Genomic DNA, 15,000 nt, shown 5'->3' on the forward strand with positions numbered 1-15,000 from the left:
CCCTGTTTACAAAGCAAGACCTGAACCTCGGCCCCAGATTGTGTTCTTGGCCGGCATCAATCACGGGCGCCACTCATACAGACCGACTCCCCACCCCACCCTCGGGGCCCTCCCCTCCTCCCTGGAGGGGCCGCTTGCCTCTGTTTGCATTCAAGGGTACAGAAGAAACCCGTTGGTTCGGTGGAAATCAACCCTCCGTTGCATGGCATGGATTCATTAACCCTGAACGGGTTAATGAACGTCTAACCCTGAACGGGGTCATAGACGCCGTTGGACATGGACACCTCGGCTGAATTAATCCTTTGGACATTTTTCACGGCTCCTTCCAGAACGGTGTGGTTCACTACAACGGAGCACCCCTTATTGCAGTCCCTATGACGGTATACAGGAATCCTTCTGTAAAAATCGTTTCTCCTATTTCATCACTTCACATCAGCGTCTTCACCTGCTGTCAGCCGGGATGGGGCAGCCACTGAACAAAGACTCACTTATTCCAGGGAGCTCCTCCGCAGTCGTCCACTATCGCTCTAATTGCCGTTTAGTTGTACATTTTGCGAATGATTTTCTGGAGAATATTCTCAGCCAGATATGTTTCATACTTTCCAACGGATACACTTAGCTCTTTCTTGCCTCGGGCCCCTAAGTTTAATATTTTTGAAGGTACCCGCACTGACTGAAGAGAGGGGGGCAAACAGGGGGATGTTCTGCGGAGATCACACATGCATTATATATCCGCCCAGTCCACAGCCGTCTGCCAATCCTAAGAACTCAATTTCTTTAAGCTGATGTCGGCCACTGCGCTCGGCGTGCGCCGGTAATGCAAAGATTATCAGACGCTATCGACTGCCTGGAAATCCTCTCAAAATGGACGCCATTCAAACTGTTCTCTTCTCAGGGTTGTGGGACAGATGTCTGGCCAGACCAAGCAGATTATAGGATCTTTTTCTTCTTCGTCCAAATGTTATGTCCTTGTTGGTAAAAGTTGGATCCAAATATCAGTCTCAATATTTGTTTATTTTTGGTTTTTAATTTCCACTGTTAAATACTGTCCCTTCATTTCAAATTAAAATAATGGACATTTTTAAAATGTCTTGGTGATGATAGATTTACTACTCATTGATTGCCTATAATGCGTATGGTAGTCATAAGGATATGATGGTATATTCCCGATAAGGATGATAGCAGAAACCTTATTATTGGTGCATCAAAGGTTATAATGAAAGTATTGATGATTCAGCGATGGTGATTATGACGATCGCATGAAGGATCACGCTCGGTCCAACGATAATGACACAACGGCATTGATGACGCTCAACGTCGGTGGTGACTACAGCATGAGCGATAAGGAAAACGTGCTGGTAAGAATGACATGATGGCATTAATGGGCGTTATAAAACTGATGATCACTCACATTAGCATCGCGATCTAAGATGCTAGCAGTTTCGATGCCACAAATCATTTTGGCTACAAAGCGACCGAGAGAAGACTCGCCTCTATCTCCTCGCCATCCGTCGCTCCTCTCCGGTCCGCCGCACTGGGATCTAAAGCAAAGGTTAGGCAGCGCCATGGATCACGGCCACAAGAGCATCGTGGACGCACCGCCAACCCAGCACCATCACTCCCTTTGTTTCCCCGGAGCGTCTCGGCAAACGGCTGTTATTAATGGCGGAAGGCATAGTCCGCAGCCCTCCTTACGTGTTGTTCCGACGACACCGCCGCTGATGGATGAAGACGAGCCGTGGGCCGGCCTCATCGGCCTCCGCCAGCCTTTAATACGAGGCAATTAAACGCCAGCCTCCACCATGCCCAACACACACACTGGCGTGTTGTGGCGATGACGACGGAGACAGTCGAGTGATCTGCCTCAATACGCTGAGTGTTTCGTTTTCAAAGCGTCTAGAAAGAGGAGTGAGAGATGAACGGGAAGTTTACTCAAAGGAGCTTAATGGGGATTTTGACGACGGCTCCGTCTGTGACAGTGAAATATGCCATTGCATCTCTGTATCCATGGCTACAGGTTTCTTATTTAGGAGCTACAAACAGCATCACAAATAGTATGTCCTTCATTCAGAGAGTGTTGAGGAGTTTGCCGTGGTTTTCTAAAACAAGCCGTCAAGCTGAAGTTTATAATTCATGCAAAGGCAGGTCAGGCTCTGATTGGCTGCAGATCGGTGTATGATGCAGCATCGACCTCGCTTAAAATGCAGCGCTGATACGCTGGAAGGAATCAATATCAGGAAACGTGAGCGTGGAAAAGCCACGTCAGCCAGATAAATGCCTCGTGAGTTTAACCTCACACACTCAAACACTCTCTCTCTTGCTCTCTCTAGCTCTCTCTCTCTCTCGCCCTCAAACACTCACATACACACACACATGAAATACGCATACACATATTCATATACACACCTTGGAACAGCAGGCTGGGATGTACCTAGCATGATATGAAGAAGACAGGGGCCATGAATGAGAAGAATACCGGCTCCTTCCGTTCCTCATGCTGTTCCTACACGTGTGTGACTGTTCATTGGCTGAGCTGCTCATGAGCTGACAGCAAACAGTTTGTGCTGGCTTGTGTTTTAACAAGGGCGATGGTAGATAGTTGGAACTCTTTCAATGTGGAATTGGCCAATAAAACGATTCTAATTTATGAAGTCATTTGTAAAGCCGTGCAATGGATATTGAATTCTGTTGGAATGAGGAGCATATGTTTCGTGGTACAAGTCTGCCAGCTGTAAACAGGAATTGTACACAGGAATTCTTGGAATTCTGGCGGAAGTGCTGAATACATGTAATTCACTCTTTTTCTTTTTTTCACGCTGGATTTCCCGCTGCTGGACAGCCAATGAGATGCCCCCAATTAATCCCTGGACTAAACCATAGATACCACTCACCCATTCCTATACATTAAACAATATACACTATACTGGCCTCACCATTAACATCAATTAATGTATGACAAAGATGTGGCATTATGTTCACATACATTTTATTTAATTTCATTGTACTTAAAATCCACAAAAACTGTTAAAGAAGAGGTATTTTCTTTAATCCTGAAGCCAAAACATTGACAAACATCAAGGCTATTATTAACATTTCATTTATTATAATTCACAGGGTCAACATAAAATACCTGCCCATTTGCACATTCTCCGTTTTCTATAAATGTATCCCATCTTTCACACCCTCTCAGCAGCGTTTGATGAATGCTTGCATTGGACAAATCGGACTCCCGATCCCACGTTATGCAATTCATTGAATCGATTCTCAATTCAAATTAAACGTCCTCGCGTCTCACCAGAAGGGATGTCCACTCTCTGTGTGCTAAGCCTGTTGGTGACCAACGCCGTCCCCCTGGTTAGCCCCCAGTGAGGGGGTGAGGGAGGAGGGGCGGTGGGCTGATAGTAAGTGGGGAGGATTTCCTCTAAACTCGCGGGGCTTTGTATAAATGGCCGGCGGTCTCCACCCCTAATTTATCCCTCAACATGGACTCTGGGGGGAAGACCCTCTCTTATCTGCTGACTTAATGAAGTGATTTTAACGAGCGTATCTGCATGAGCTGACACACGGCTCGCCGCTGGGTCAAAGTCCTAACTCACTAAAAGCACAACTCAAAATAGGACTTTAAAACGCTGGGCTGTTTTTACACACCGTGTATAAACTCGAGGATATGCGCGTCATTCTCTTTGGGGGTCCCTATGGGGGTCCCCATGTACACCGCTACACCGCCACTCGCTGGGCCGCTGGTGACTTCAACGCATGGCAGGAAAGTCTCAACTGTAACATTCATAATATGGCCAATGCACGTGGTTATATCAGTGGGCCGTGGGCTCCATCCCCAGTGTAACACCTCATTTGGCGATATAGAGTGACTTAACTGACGTATATTAAAATAAAGGGCTTTGGAGATCTTCGAGATTGCCACTTAGTGTCCGAGTCCCAAAGCATGAATTTTATGACTCCTTTTATCACCTTAAAGATCCGATGTTTAATACATGTGCTACAAGTATTATAAGGTGATGGCGGCATATGGCTTAAACCCTTGTTCAGACTGTTTATCAGAGCCCTAACAGTAGCGCAGATGGGATCTCTGAATCCCTAATTCTACAGCGGTTCGCTTCATTCTGAAAGAAGAACAAGTACTGTTCAAAAGCCTCTGAGAGAAAGCTTATATTCCCCCCAGGTTTATGAAACGACATCATAACTACACAGGCCTGTCATACCGCATTGGCTCGTGGTAAAATGTGTCTTGCTCTATCTATCACAACATATATTGGTTTAACGCTGGGATTGTGACCCGGCATTGGGGTTTAATAAACGTAAATGAACATGATTTCCCCATTTACATAATGCGCCACCATCACACCACTTGGCGGGAGAATCTGTCATCTGAGGTTGCAGTCGTTAAATTGTGTTAGGAATGGCTAGTATTCTCCGTAGCTATATAAATCCGGGTTAGACTCTGAGGTTGGTAGGTCTAAATCAGGGTTAGGCTTTGAGTTCGGTAGGTATGTAGGCTGCACATTCACCATGCAGATCAGCTGCAGGAAGGATGAGTGATGCTGGACATTCCCACTTTGGTTTGTTTTTCGAAACCATCGCTTTTTGGGACTTGCACTTTATGCGCTTTCAAATATTTAATCCTTCGGTGTTTATTATGGGATGGAAGGACTTGGATACAATAAGGCCTGTATTGTATAAAAGGAAATCCCTGTTTCTTTGTTGAGTTTCTGCTGTGTATGGCCTCTTGGCCAAGCCGTTATTGAAAATGTGAATCTTTTTTCAATTAACTTGTTTGGTTAAAGATAGAATATATACAAAATAATTAAAAAAACGAAGACAGAAAGTAGCCTATGAAGAACTCCTTTTCGCAATACAATTACAAACCCGGCCCTCGCTGGGTCTTAAGGAAGCGTTCTCTTTCGTTAAGTCGACAGAGAGTTTAATCCATACGAATTCAGCAGCACACTGAGTTCCAGAACTTTCGCCCCATGAAGTTTGGTGCAGAGAAGCCTTCGGATTGAAACCCCAGAGACGCTGCCTGCCAGACACTACATAACTCTACCTCCTGTATACATATGGAACGGGCCGGGGAAGTGTATTCAACAGTCCTTCTTATGGGGGCTGTTAGTTGTGTGTGAGTGTGGGTGCCTTCCTGAAACACGGCCAAGTACAGGGAAGTGTGTTGGAAATCCATGCCCCTTGTGATTATTCCACTTAATATATGCACATAGATTGTTTGCTTTATGAAAACATAGCACATGGGGTGTTGTTTATTGTGTGTTATTACAAACTCTGCAATATTGTAACGCATGTCATGTTTGCATTGCATTTTTCTTCAATGAAATGCAGTTTTTGACCCCTTTATTTTAATGCAAATCACTCAAAGGCTATTGCCTTGCACTTGAGTGACACGTTGCAGTCCACACAGCAGAATGAACTGCTCGTTGACTCGTGTAAGGACATTGCATCTTGAGTAGTACTGCATAGCGAATCGATCCAGCGTGAAAACTACTTTAAACCATCCAATCACAGAATGGGTGGTCCTACTGTTGTGTGGGTTTAGAAACACGTTTAAGGTGCAGTGGCGCCCCGGTGGTTCACCGGGTAGAGCCGTACCATTAAGGCTTAGTCCTTACGGCAGAGACCCGGGGTCCATTCCTGCCTGTGGTCCTTTGCAGCATGTCCTCCCCTCTCTCTCCCATACCTTCTGTCTAACTTGCTGTATCGTCATGACTAAAGCATAAATAAATTGTTTATAATACGTGTCGTGTTTTAAATCAATCAAGTGTTTCTCGATCAATAATCACCTCTTGAATCAGCAGAGAGCAGACTGATTGGCCGCTACAGATCTATAAAGGGGTTTGACGAAAGGGGTGTTTTGACATCTGGACTCGGTCATTTACTATATGTGTTTGGGATCCATCATGTTGCCCTGGATGCAGCTCCTGTAGTAGCCGGGTGGAGAAGGATCCAGAAGGACCTTATGGGGCGTGGGTGGTGCTGAAAGGTGGTGGTCCCTCCCCCTTGTTTGAGAGAGCTGGAGAACAAGTCAGCTGAACTTGTGTAAAGTGTCTTGCCTTTGAGAGCACATGTCTGTATGATGGCTGGTCGAGCACAGAGAGAGCGACATCTTGTCTTCAAGGCAGAAGTAGCCTTTGTGAATGCCTTCTGTGGCCGCCTCCGTATGAATGAGCTGTTGGCCGTTACCTTAACACTGTACACAACTCAGCCATCACATTTTACAACCATGGGGCACGTGAGGCACTAAGGGCAATAGAATAACACAAATAGAACACAAATTGTTTTACTCCTTCCTGACCTGTTTCCTGAGGAGAAACAGCTGAAAAGACTCCTTGTTGTGGCACTGTGTTAGATCGGCTGTATTTTCACTTTACTATCTGTTTGTACGTTACGCACCAACAACACTCCAACCCCACATGCGTCCTCCCTTTTCCAGGTGCAAAGTTTGGCAGTCTGGCTGGTGTGTAATGGAACCATCCGTCGCTTGGAACGATGAATTAAAGGGGCTTTAGCTGCTGAGTCCTGCTCTTACAACGCAACAGTGGGGATACACCTGGAATTTGATCGGCATCACTTAACCTGTTAACAAAATCCTTCCAGGACTCATTCCAAGTCTCCCTTGCTGTCGTTGAATAAAGCTACTGTCTTGGATAGAGCGATGACTAGTAATAAATTCAAGACACTGGCAGCATGGAAACATAGAAAAAATAAAACAGCTTTGACGTTTCCACTGAAGTGGTTTTTTGAAGGGAACTGATTTATATGAGTAACTAAGGATCTTAAAGAGGGATATTGTTTTTGCCTCATTATGCATTACCTTCTGGTGTGTGGTAATGAAGCTAGGCCTACGGGTTTCTCTTCCAATCTTAAAATGATGCTTATTTCCCCGTAATATTTTATCTACTAACTACATAAATGAATGAATCAATAAATCGAATCAAACGTAACAAAACCAAAATGAGTACACCATGTGTTGAATTTGAAGTAAAAGCTATATTACATCATCTCAAATGTCCTGAAATGCCACGCAGTTCAGCATGTTCATATTCAAAATGTTTCAATCTGATGACAAATGCATCAACTCGAACTGAGAGCCTTGGTGGGGACTTCAAACCACTTGAATGAGTAGTTTCAGAGTCCATAAATCACATCCCCTGTGGTTCTCATCACCGGCGTGCAGCCGTCCTCAACCTTAGTGCTTAGCGGGTAAGAGAACCGAGTGATGTCCGGTCGTTGTAGACCTTCCTGTCTGACCAGAAAGGCCAAAGGGCTTCACGTCCGTCTACCTAGATGGGGATGTGCTTTAAAGGTTCTGAATAAAAACTCTGTGCCGCATACAAGAGACTGCACGGTTTGCAGTCAATCTCCCCCTAAATCTCAATGAATGATTCATGGCTATTTGGCTTTTGAAAATCAAATCATTCCACTGCAAATGGAAATAAAATAACCTGAAATGTGCCCTGTTCAAGTGCATCTGAAAGAGCTGGCTTTGGCTTCTTGTTTTTGTACTATTACTTCCCATAATAATCAAAGTCCCGTGTGCACTTTTCTAACTTTCTTGCAGGATATTTGACAGTTACCATTGAGCCGCTGCCTCCAGTCGTTGTGGGGGAAACCGTCACGCTCAAGTGTAACTTCAAGACCGATGGGAGGCTGCGGGAGATTGTTTGGTACCGGGTGAGTACACATTATTTCTTTACACTTTCCCCCAAAAAAGCCCAGGCATCTTATTCCACTGCAGCTCTCCGTTCATGTGTACCCTGCAAACCACAAGTAGATCAACGTCAACCCCTCCATAGCTGCCCCTAGTTGTTCCCTCATCGCCAGTCGGCCAAACACAACCTAATGCGCTATGACGTCCAACATGGCCGGGATAGTTTCCCACGTCCCGACTGTACCCCAGCGTTCTCCGGGAGGAGCGCAGAGTGGCTGCTTTCTGGATGGCCCGGTCATTGGCATCCTGTCTTTAATAGTTCACAGCTGGTGTCTCTGCAGTCATTACAGTCTCAGCTGGTGTATTACGCAGCGTAAGTGCCGCTGGTAATTAAGTCACTGTACTAAGAAGAACCCTCCTTTGTGTCCTCGAGATCGGGGGCTCTGGAAGTTGCTGACGCCGGGACATTAAAAGTGGTGTGTGTTTACATTTTACGTGCTGGATGAAGTCGAGATTTATTCAGGGACTTAAACAGAGCGTTGGATAAATAATGAAGGGGGCGTGATGGTGGTGATCACTCAGAGGGTGAAGAGGCAGCAGCTGGGACCGTCATATCCCTGGCTCTACCCCCCTGTGCCTCTGTGATAATACATATTGTTAGGAAGCTCCTGCTGGATTAATGAACGGAGTGTAAACGTTGTTCCGGTGCCTGCGACACCGAGAGGACCAAGGCGCAGATGGTCTCCATCCAAAGGGGTTCGTCCTCGGCCTCACGCCTCGTGCCCACTGCACCGTCCGTTGACGGATCCCCATTGACTTTCAATGGGGAGGGACGCGCAATGCATTGTGGATCCGTCCGTTGTGTTGGATCCGTCTGCGCCGTCAAAAAGTTGAACATTTTTCAACTTTTTCGGCAGCGTCATCCAATCCGATTGCGTATGCAAATTTAAGCACTGTGACACTACTCGTGCTCTGACGACCCTGGAAAGCTCCCCCGTCCGTCAGCCACGCCTTCCCACGTCCGTTGACGGACGGTGCAGTGGGCACGAGGCATCAGAGCGGGGCCCTGAGTACTTGTATGTGCGTTGTATTGTTCTGTGGTGGAGCAGGGGGGCTTTGACCCTGGCTCTCCCTGCACGCCCTCGCAGACCAGCGCGGTCCGCTGATGAGAGAGCCGTGTTGTTGCTTAGGGAGCAACGCTGTCCTACTACTAGCAGCGTGTGCTTTCTCACCTTCATCATGCCGGAATAAAACTGTATCTCTAGGCTCGTTTTTTTTGCAAATGCTGACATTTCAAGGCAGGACAAAGCGAGATTTATGGCGCTTTATGCCTTTCCTTAAGCATCGTAGATCACCGAGGCAGCCGGGACAATTTTATTTAATCAGGAGTCTGTGAGTTTAGCTCCTTTGCTTATGTAAAACCTACGTGTCAGACATGTGAACAATCCATTGATAGCTGTATCTTTAACACCGTCTCTTGGCAGCGCAGTGCGGCCATATCTCGCACGCTCACAAGGACAGCAGCACAGAGTTTGTTGCAAGATTTAGCTCAGCACTCTCTGGGGGGCCTCCACTCTACAAAGTGCTGATAAATTATAAATCAATTACTCTCACTTAGCTGCCAAAGTTCCTTTAATCTATCCATTTTATTTGACTAAACACTGTCGACGTCTCATTGTACTTCTTGTTCCAATGGAACTGCAGATACTTTCCTTTGGAATCGTCAGAGCCCATCGAAAAGCTCGGCCAGAAAGGCAAAATAGAAGGAGCAGAAAGCGCTGAGTCTAATTTCAGCTAAAGGCTGCTGGCTCCTTGGCTGATTGTGTTGGTAGATTGTGTGCCGGGCACCGGGGTAAAGGAACGGTCAATCGGAGCACTGGTTCAATATCATAAAATCAGCCACAGAAAAAGTCCCATTCCGCTGGGCGGAAGTTTCATGGGAAAGTCTGAAAGGACTGGAAGTCGCAGTGTGACCGTGCATTAAGCAGTACTCCACGGATTGTACACATGTTTATAAAGAGCATATAGAAGTGGTTAAAAAGCCATTACATGGTAAAACGGGGGTCATTTAAACAAATCCCCATTATTTCTGTTGACTTTGACCATTTGTGACTGAGAGCAAATGAGCTGTAGCTAAATGTCAACCGGATTCTGAAATAGAATATCACACCATTACGCCGGCGCCTGAAGACACGGAGAAAGAGAAAACCACAAATGTGATCCCGCACTAATGGCCTCGTAGTAAATCCGCAGCAGCCCTTCGTGCAAAGTGCAGACCCGCGGTGGGCGCAAAGCACCATGGGTACTGACCGCGGACACAGATTCAGAGTGACGCGGTGCACCTTAACGCCGAGGCACGGCGAGCGAGCGGCTCCGTCGGGGGCGAGGTCTCCGCTGTGTGCGGGAGTCTGTCCGGGGGGGAAAGGAGGAGCACGGCGGAGTGAAGGCCGTCCGTGTCCTGAGAGCTCCCCGGAGGTGCCTCGACTACAAGCAGCCCCGCCGCACGCCGCAGGCCGCGCGCTGGGACTGTTCCTATTATGTCATTCACATCATGTTGCACCTACCAGAGTGCCTCCCGTGAGGGTTACCAGGCCGACGAGGGGCGGGAAGGGAAGGCGCGTCTTCTGCCGCTCTTGTCTGTTGGGTCGTGATCTTGCCTCCACCGCCATGGCCACCACCTGCTGACGTTCCTCCCGTAGAAGGTTGTTCCCGCCTTCTCCAACTCCTCAGTGATGTCTGCCTCTGTATTCACTGGAAGTCCCTTGGAATAAAAGTGCTTGCTAAATAACTAAATGGTAAATAATAAATAATACATCTCTTTTTAAACGGGTCCAATATCTTGTATCCTCTAGCTTTTACAGACTGGAGACATTGTGGAGTGATTCTCTGCTTTTAAAGGTGACATTTGGAATTGTATTTTTACCACACAAGACTATGAGTAGCTAGAGGGTTCTGGGTTCAATCCCCCAATGTCTGCTGCCTTGTTGTAGGCGTCTTTGAGCAAGAAGCCCAGCACCCTAACGACCTCTCTCTGAAGTCATTGAGGAGAGAAGTGTCTGCTGAAGGACTAAATGGTGAAAATGATTTGTTATTCTCGTATTGTTCGAGGGAATATAAAGGAGTATGCAAAACACTGTATGTCTGGACAACTGCTGGTAGCTGAACTCTTTCATATGTACTGTGATAAAGGCATGGCAGTGGCTGTTTAACCCACAATCATGTTTCTCCAGCTCCAATCCAGGTCCTCTGCAGAGAGGGTGCAGGAGACACCATATTCTAAATCCCACTTTAACAAACTACAAGCCAGGTTTGCTCCAGAAACTGAAATACACAGAGATAATGTATTCTTTTCTGGCTTTCTTTCATTCCTTCTTTTTATGTCTAGTCACACAACCTGTGTTGATCTTGGGTGCCCTGCTGTTTTTACTCTTTAAAGTGCAGCCATGTCAACTATTTCAAAATAATCTAGCTCAGTTTTATTTATTTTTTTACTAAACAAAATAAAATAGAATATTTTATCTGTCGTAATGCAACACATTCTGGCGTCTATAGTTTGCATATAGACTATGTTTTTTATATTCGGTGTTGCACTGACACCAAGCTCGGTCATGAATGTAGAACAAACAAAGATTCCCCGTTTTCTCTGTCCATGTGGTTATGTACGTGTTTTGTTTCCATCTACCAAACATGTGCTCAAGGCCATAACAGCAGCTCTCTCAAGAAGTGGTTTCTGTTGTCCTAAAACAAAATGAAGACATCAAAGAAGAACCAAGAGTGCTTAGGTTCTCCTGAGGAAGGAGCCAGATGTAAGATCACCGTCTCAGATAATGGTCAGCTCCTCAAGAGCATAATATCAGTGTGGTTACATAATCGACGTGCTATAAATACCACTCTGTATCTACGGCTCGTATATATAGCCCGCTGCTTGTACCAGCCCCTCTCAGAGGGCTGGGAACAGATTATTAGATGTTTATCTCATCATACAAATACATCATGTGCACCAGGCAATGGGGTAAAGTCTATGAATAAATTATTGCAAATATACACACACATCAAGACGTGTTCAAAACATACAGAACTGCATGCATCAATAACAACAGAAAGGATGCATTGTATTGTTACGCATGCATTGATGCATGGGTATAACATGCATGTGTGTGTGTGTGTGTGTGTGTGTGTGTGTGTGCGTGTGTGCGTGTATGCGTGTGTGTGTGTGTGTGTGCGTGTGCTGCGTGCGTGCGTGTGTGTGGTGCGTGCGTGTCAGCCATACTTTCCATACAAACAAAGAGCTGCGCACAGCTTCCGAAGAAAAAAGAACTCCTCGGATCTCCTCGTGGCGTGCGCGCTCTCCTGACGTCTCTATTAGCCTGGCACGCCGCAATGCCTCCCCCAACCCCCGCTTCACCGCCACCCCGCCCGGCCTCCGTCCGCCCCCCGCGGGGGGACGGCAGCGATAAGGTGCTACGGATCGCTGCACGCAACCTTTTCCTCACGCGCCCGCGTCACCGAGTGCGCCGGCTGTTCTACAGCAAATGATAATTACACACTATTACCGGCGTGTCTGTACATCACCGGCGCCCGGCCCCGTCCTCCTGCCCGCCCTCTCTCGCCGTGTTCGGGTTTCTGGTGTGTGAATGTTAACGCTACCATAGTGGGCTTGTTGCCCGTGTGTTTTTGGGTGTCGGGAGACGCTGGTTCTTCTCCGCTAATGGCCCGGTCGCCGTGGCGATGACAATGGGATGGTTTTGGTGTCAGCGCCGGTGAGGGTGAATAACGATGCTGTTTTGTTGGCATTTGGCGGAGATCCCCAGGTATCCTCCCCAAGAACACTGTGTCTAATTAATTCGAGTATTTCAACAAATTGTAACGTGAGCGAATAAACACCCTCTCTTCGACATAGTTTGGAATTAATTTGTTATTCCCGGTTGCCATGTCGCATCTCCATGCAATGATTTAATATTAACTAATCGCTACTTTTAAACTTTCAGCACCATTATTTCAACTGCAACTGTCATAATTACGAATGCAGTATTTCTACAACTACTGTTGGATATGAGCCTGTTCTATGTTAACTATTCTCCTAATTTCTCCTACTAGGCCAATGAGTACTCCTCCTACTGCTAATCTAATTATCAGTAAATAGCGATGGTTCGATTAACATGTGATTGTGGTCATTAGGTTTTGGCACTTGGTTATTAGCATCAGCTCATCAATCATGGCGTTTACAATCTATCAGAGCACCCTGATGGTAACGATGCTTGGTAAGCCGCGAGAGGCGGTGGTTCATGTATTTGAGAACAGCTAGGGGGCGTTGTTAGGTATACTGCAAACTCACTGCCTCAAACCCTGACATTTGTTTTCATATAAATGTTAATAAAGTGGGAACTATAGAAAGCTAGGTAAGATTTCACAAAAACGAACATGAGGCAACATATAAAAGCGATCATTTATTGAAAACAAATCATTCATCTACCAAACAATAAATTTCCTCAAGACAGAAAATTGGTTGCCAAGCAACACAGAATAGCATATTCTGAGATTGACATCGCATTAGTGAATTCTTGTATGCGATGATGGGTGTATGACCCTGAAAGCAGGGTGTGTTTAAGATGATCTAGTTTCTATGTTTGAAACGGTATATCAACTGATTGCAAAGATACATACACAGATACACAGTAAGGCAAACCAAAGACAAAAGGAAAGAACGACTTCAATTTAGGAAGTATCGATTCAGAATCATAGAAGGTTACAGAGAGACAATTCTCTCACACATCTATTTTCTCCCCAACCCTTAAGCTAGTACAGTCAACTGACACAGATGCACGGGTCTTTACTTTGAAAGTCCTCTTTTGTTGTTAAAATAAAAAACCTTTAAACCTTTTGCTATATTCACATAGAATCTGTACAAAGAACTGAATGAACTCCACAGTCATTTGTTCGGCAACGCAATGACCAAAAGGAGCATGGCAGCCTGCTCTTCCTTTCACTTACCAGTCAATGCATCACTTAAGAGGTTCCAATGGATGAGAGGTGGGATCGATACATCCAGGGCTGCAAAAGGAGGGGAGGGAGATCATAAAAGCAGCTCACTATCGCCGGCTCCCCACCCTGGTCTGACTCGTCTGAATCACCCAGGCCTTCTGCTTAATGCAAGCGGCTTCTCGTGTGATTCAGTGCAGGGCTAGTACATCATGTAGGAGCCCCCATCGATCCTGTCTGAGCATCTTAACAGTTTAAGCCCATTTTATTCCGTGCAACATTCCGCGTTATACGGTACTCACTGCTATATTCTAAATGACGACAAATAGCAATGTTTCTATGAATCCACTTGTTCCTAGAGGCTATTATCTAATTACCTGCACTTCTAATAATGTGCAGGTAATAATGAACTTCAGACCCTTCATTACATAATGACCTTAATTATAATTTTCAGCAGCTATACCGATTTAATTTGACAAATACAGGCAAAAAGGGGCAACTTATTTTGGCGAACAATAAAAGCAATATTATGCTTGTTCTACTCTACTTCAACAATATTTTCCAACAATATATGAACTTTATCAATTATTTTGATACCAGAGAGTGTTTCATTGACAGCTGAATGGCAAGTCCACAAGTACTTTGGGTACATGTTACAAAGCACGCTGTACGGTTCCAATCTAGACACACACTGTCTGGCTATCATGCAGAATAAACTGCATTATTTACGTAAAAATAATAATTGTAATTTCTGTGTGTGCTGTATTCCTATGATGGCCACACTACCACATCATGGCCTGTAAGTAATAAGCCCAACCCTCCATGAGATCGGTCGGTACGGATGTTCAGTTCTGAACGAGTACAAAGCACAGGTACAAACAGGTCACCCTGCGCCACTGCGTAGAGAAACAGTAACCGGTAGGATTGGCGTGGTTTAATGGTGTCCTCACACAGCTGAGGCACCTCCCACCGGCAACCATCACTTTCTGGAGCTCAGGATTTTAGCAACAGTTGTCATCTTTGGGAAAGACGATGATCAGCGGTCGTCTTTTGGCTGAATCTCCCTGCGTCGTCCATCTGCCCTACAGATGGAAGACGTCTCCGTTGGCATCTGGGTACGTGGTGGGGTGGGGGGGCTCCATGGTGGTAATTGTTTTCAAATTTCAAACTTGGTCTTGGTGAAGAGATTTTATTAATCTTCTAACGTGAGCTTCTCCCCTTATGGTTCCTTCTCCAGGTTTGCTCCCTTCGTTTTGGGGACGTTCTCTTCTGTGTGGTTTTGCACCAGGCTGTGGTAAGGGCTTGGTGCTGTTGAGCCCTTTGAGACTGTAAGCGCTCTGATCCTC

General features: G+C 45.9%; 1 protein-coding gene across 1 annotated transcript in view; it reads left to right on the plus strand.

Annotated features, from left to right (window-relative positions):
- igsf21a (immunoglobin superfamily, member 21a) overlaps positions 1-15,000 on the plus strand; it is a gene marked incomplete at its 3' end in the record, with an annotated part of 177,274 nt that overhangs the window by 50,210 nt on the left and 112,064 nt on the right. Inside the window, 1 exon segment of the mRNA XM_079748715.1 lies at positions 7,586-7,698. Coding sequence (XP_079604841.1) covers positions 7,586-7,698 — 113 coding nt within the window.

The sequence above is a fragment of the Pollachius pollachius genome (assembly GCF_949987615.1).
Source record: "Pollachius pollachius genome assembly, chromosome: 12".
Classification (NCBI taxonomy): Eukaryota; Metazoa; Chordata; class Actinopteri; order Gadiformes; family Gadidae; genus Pollachius; species Pollachius pollachius.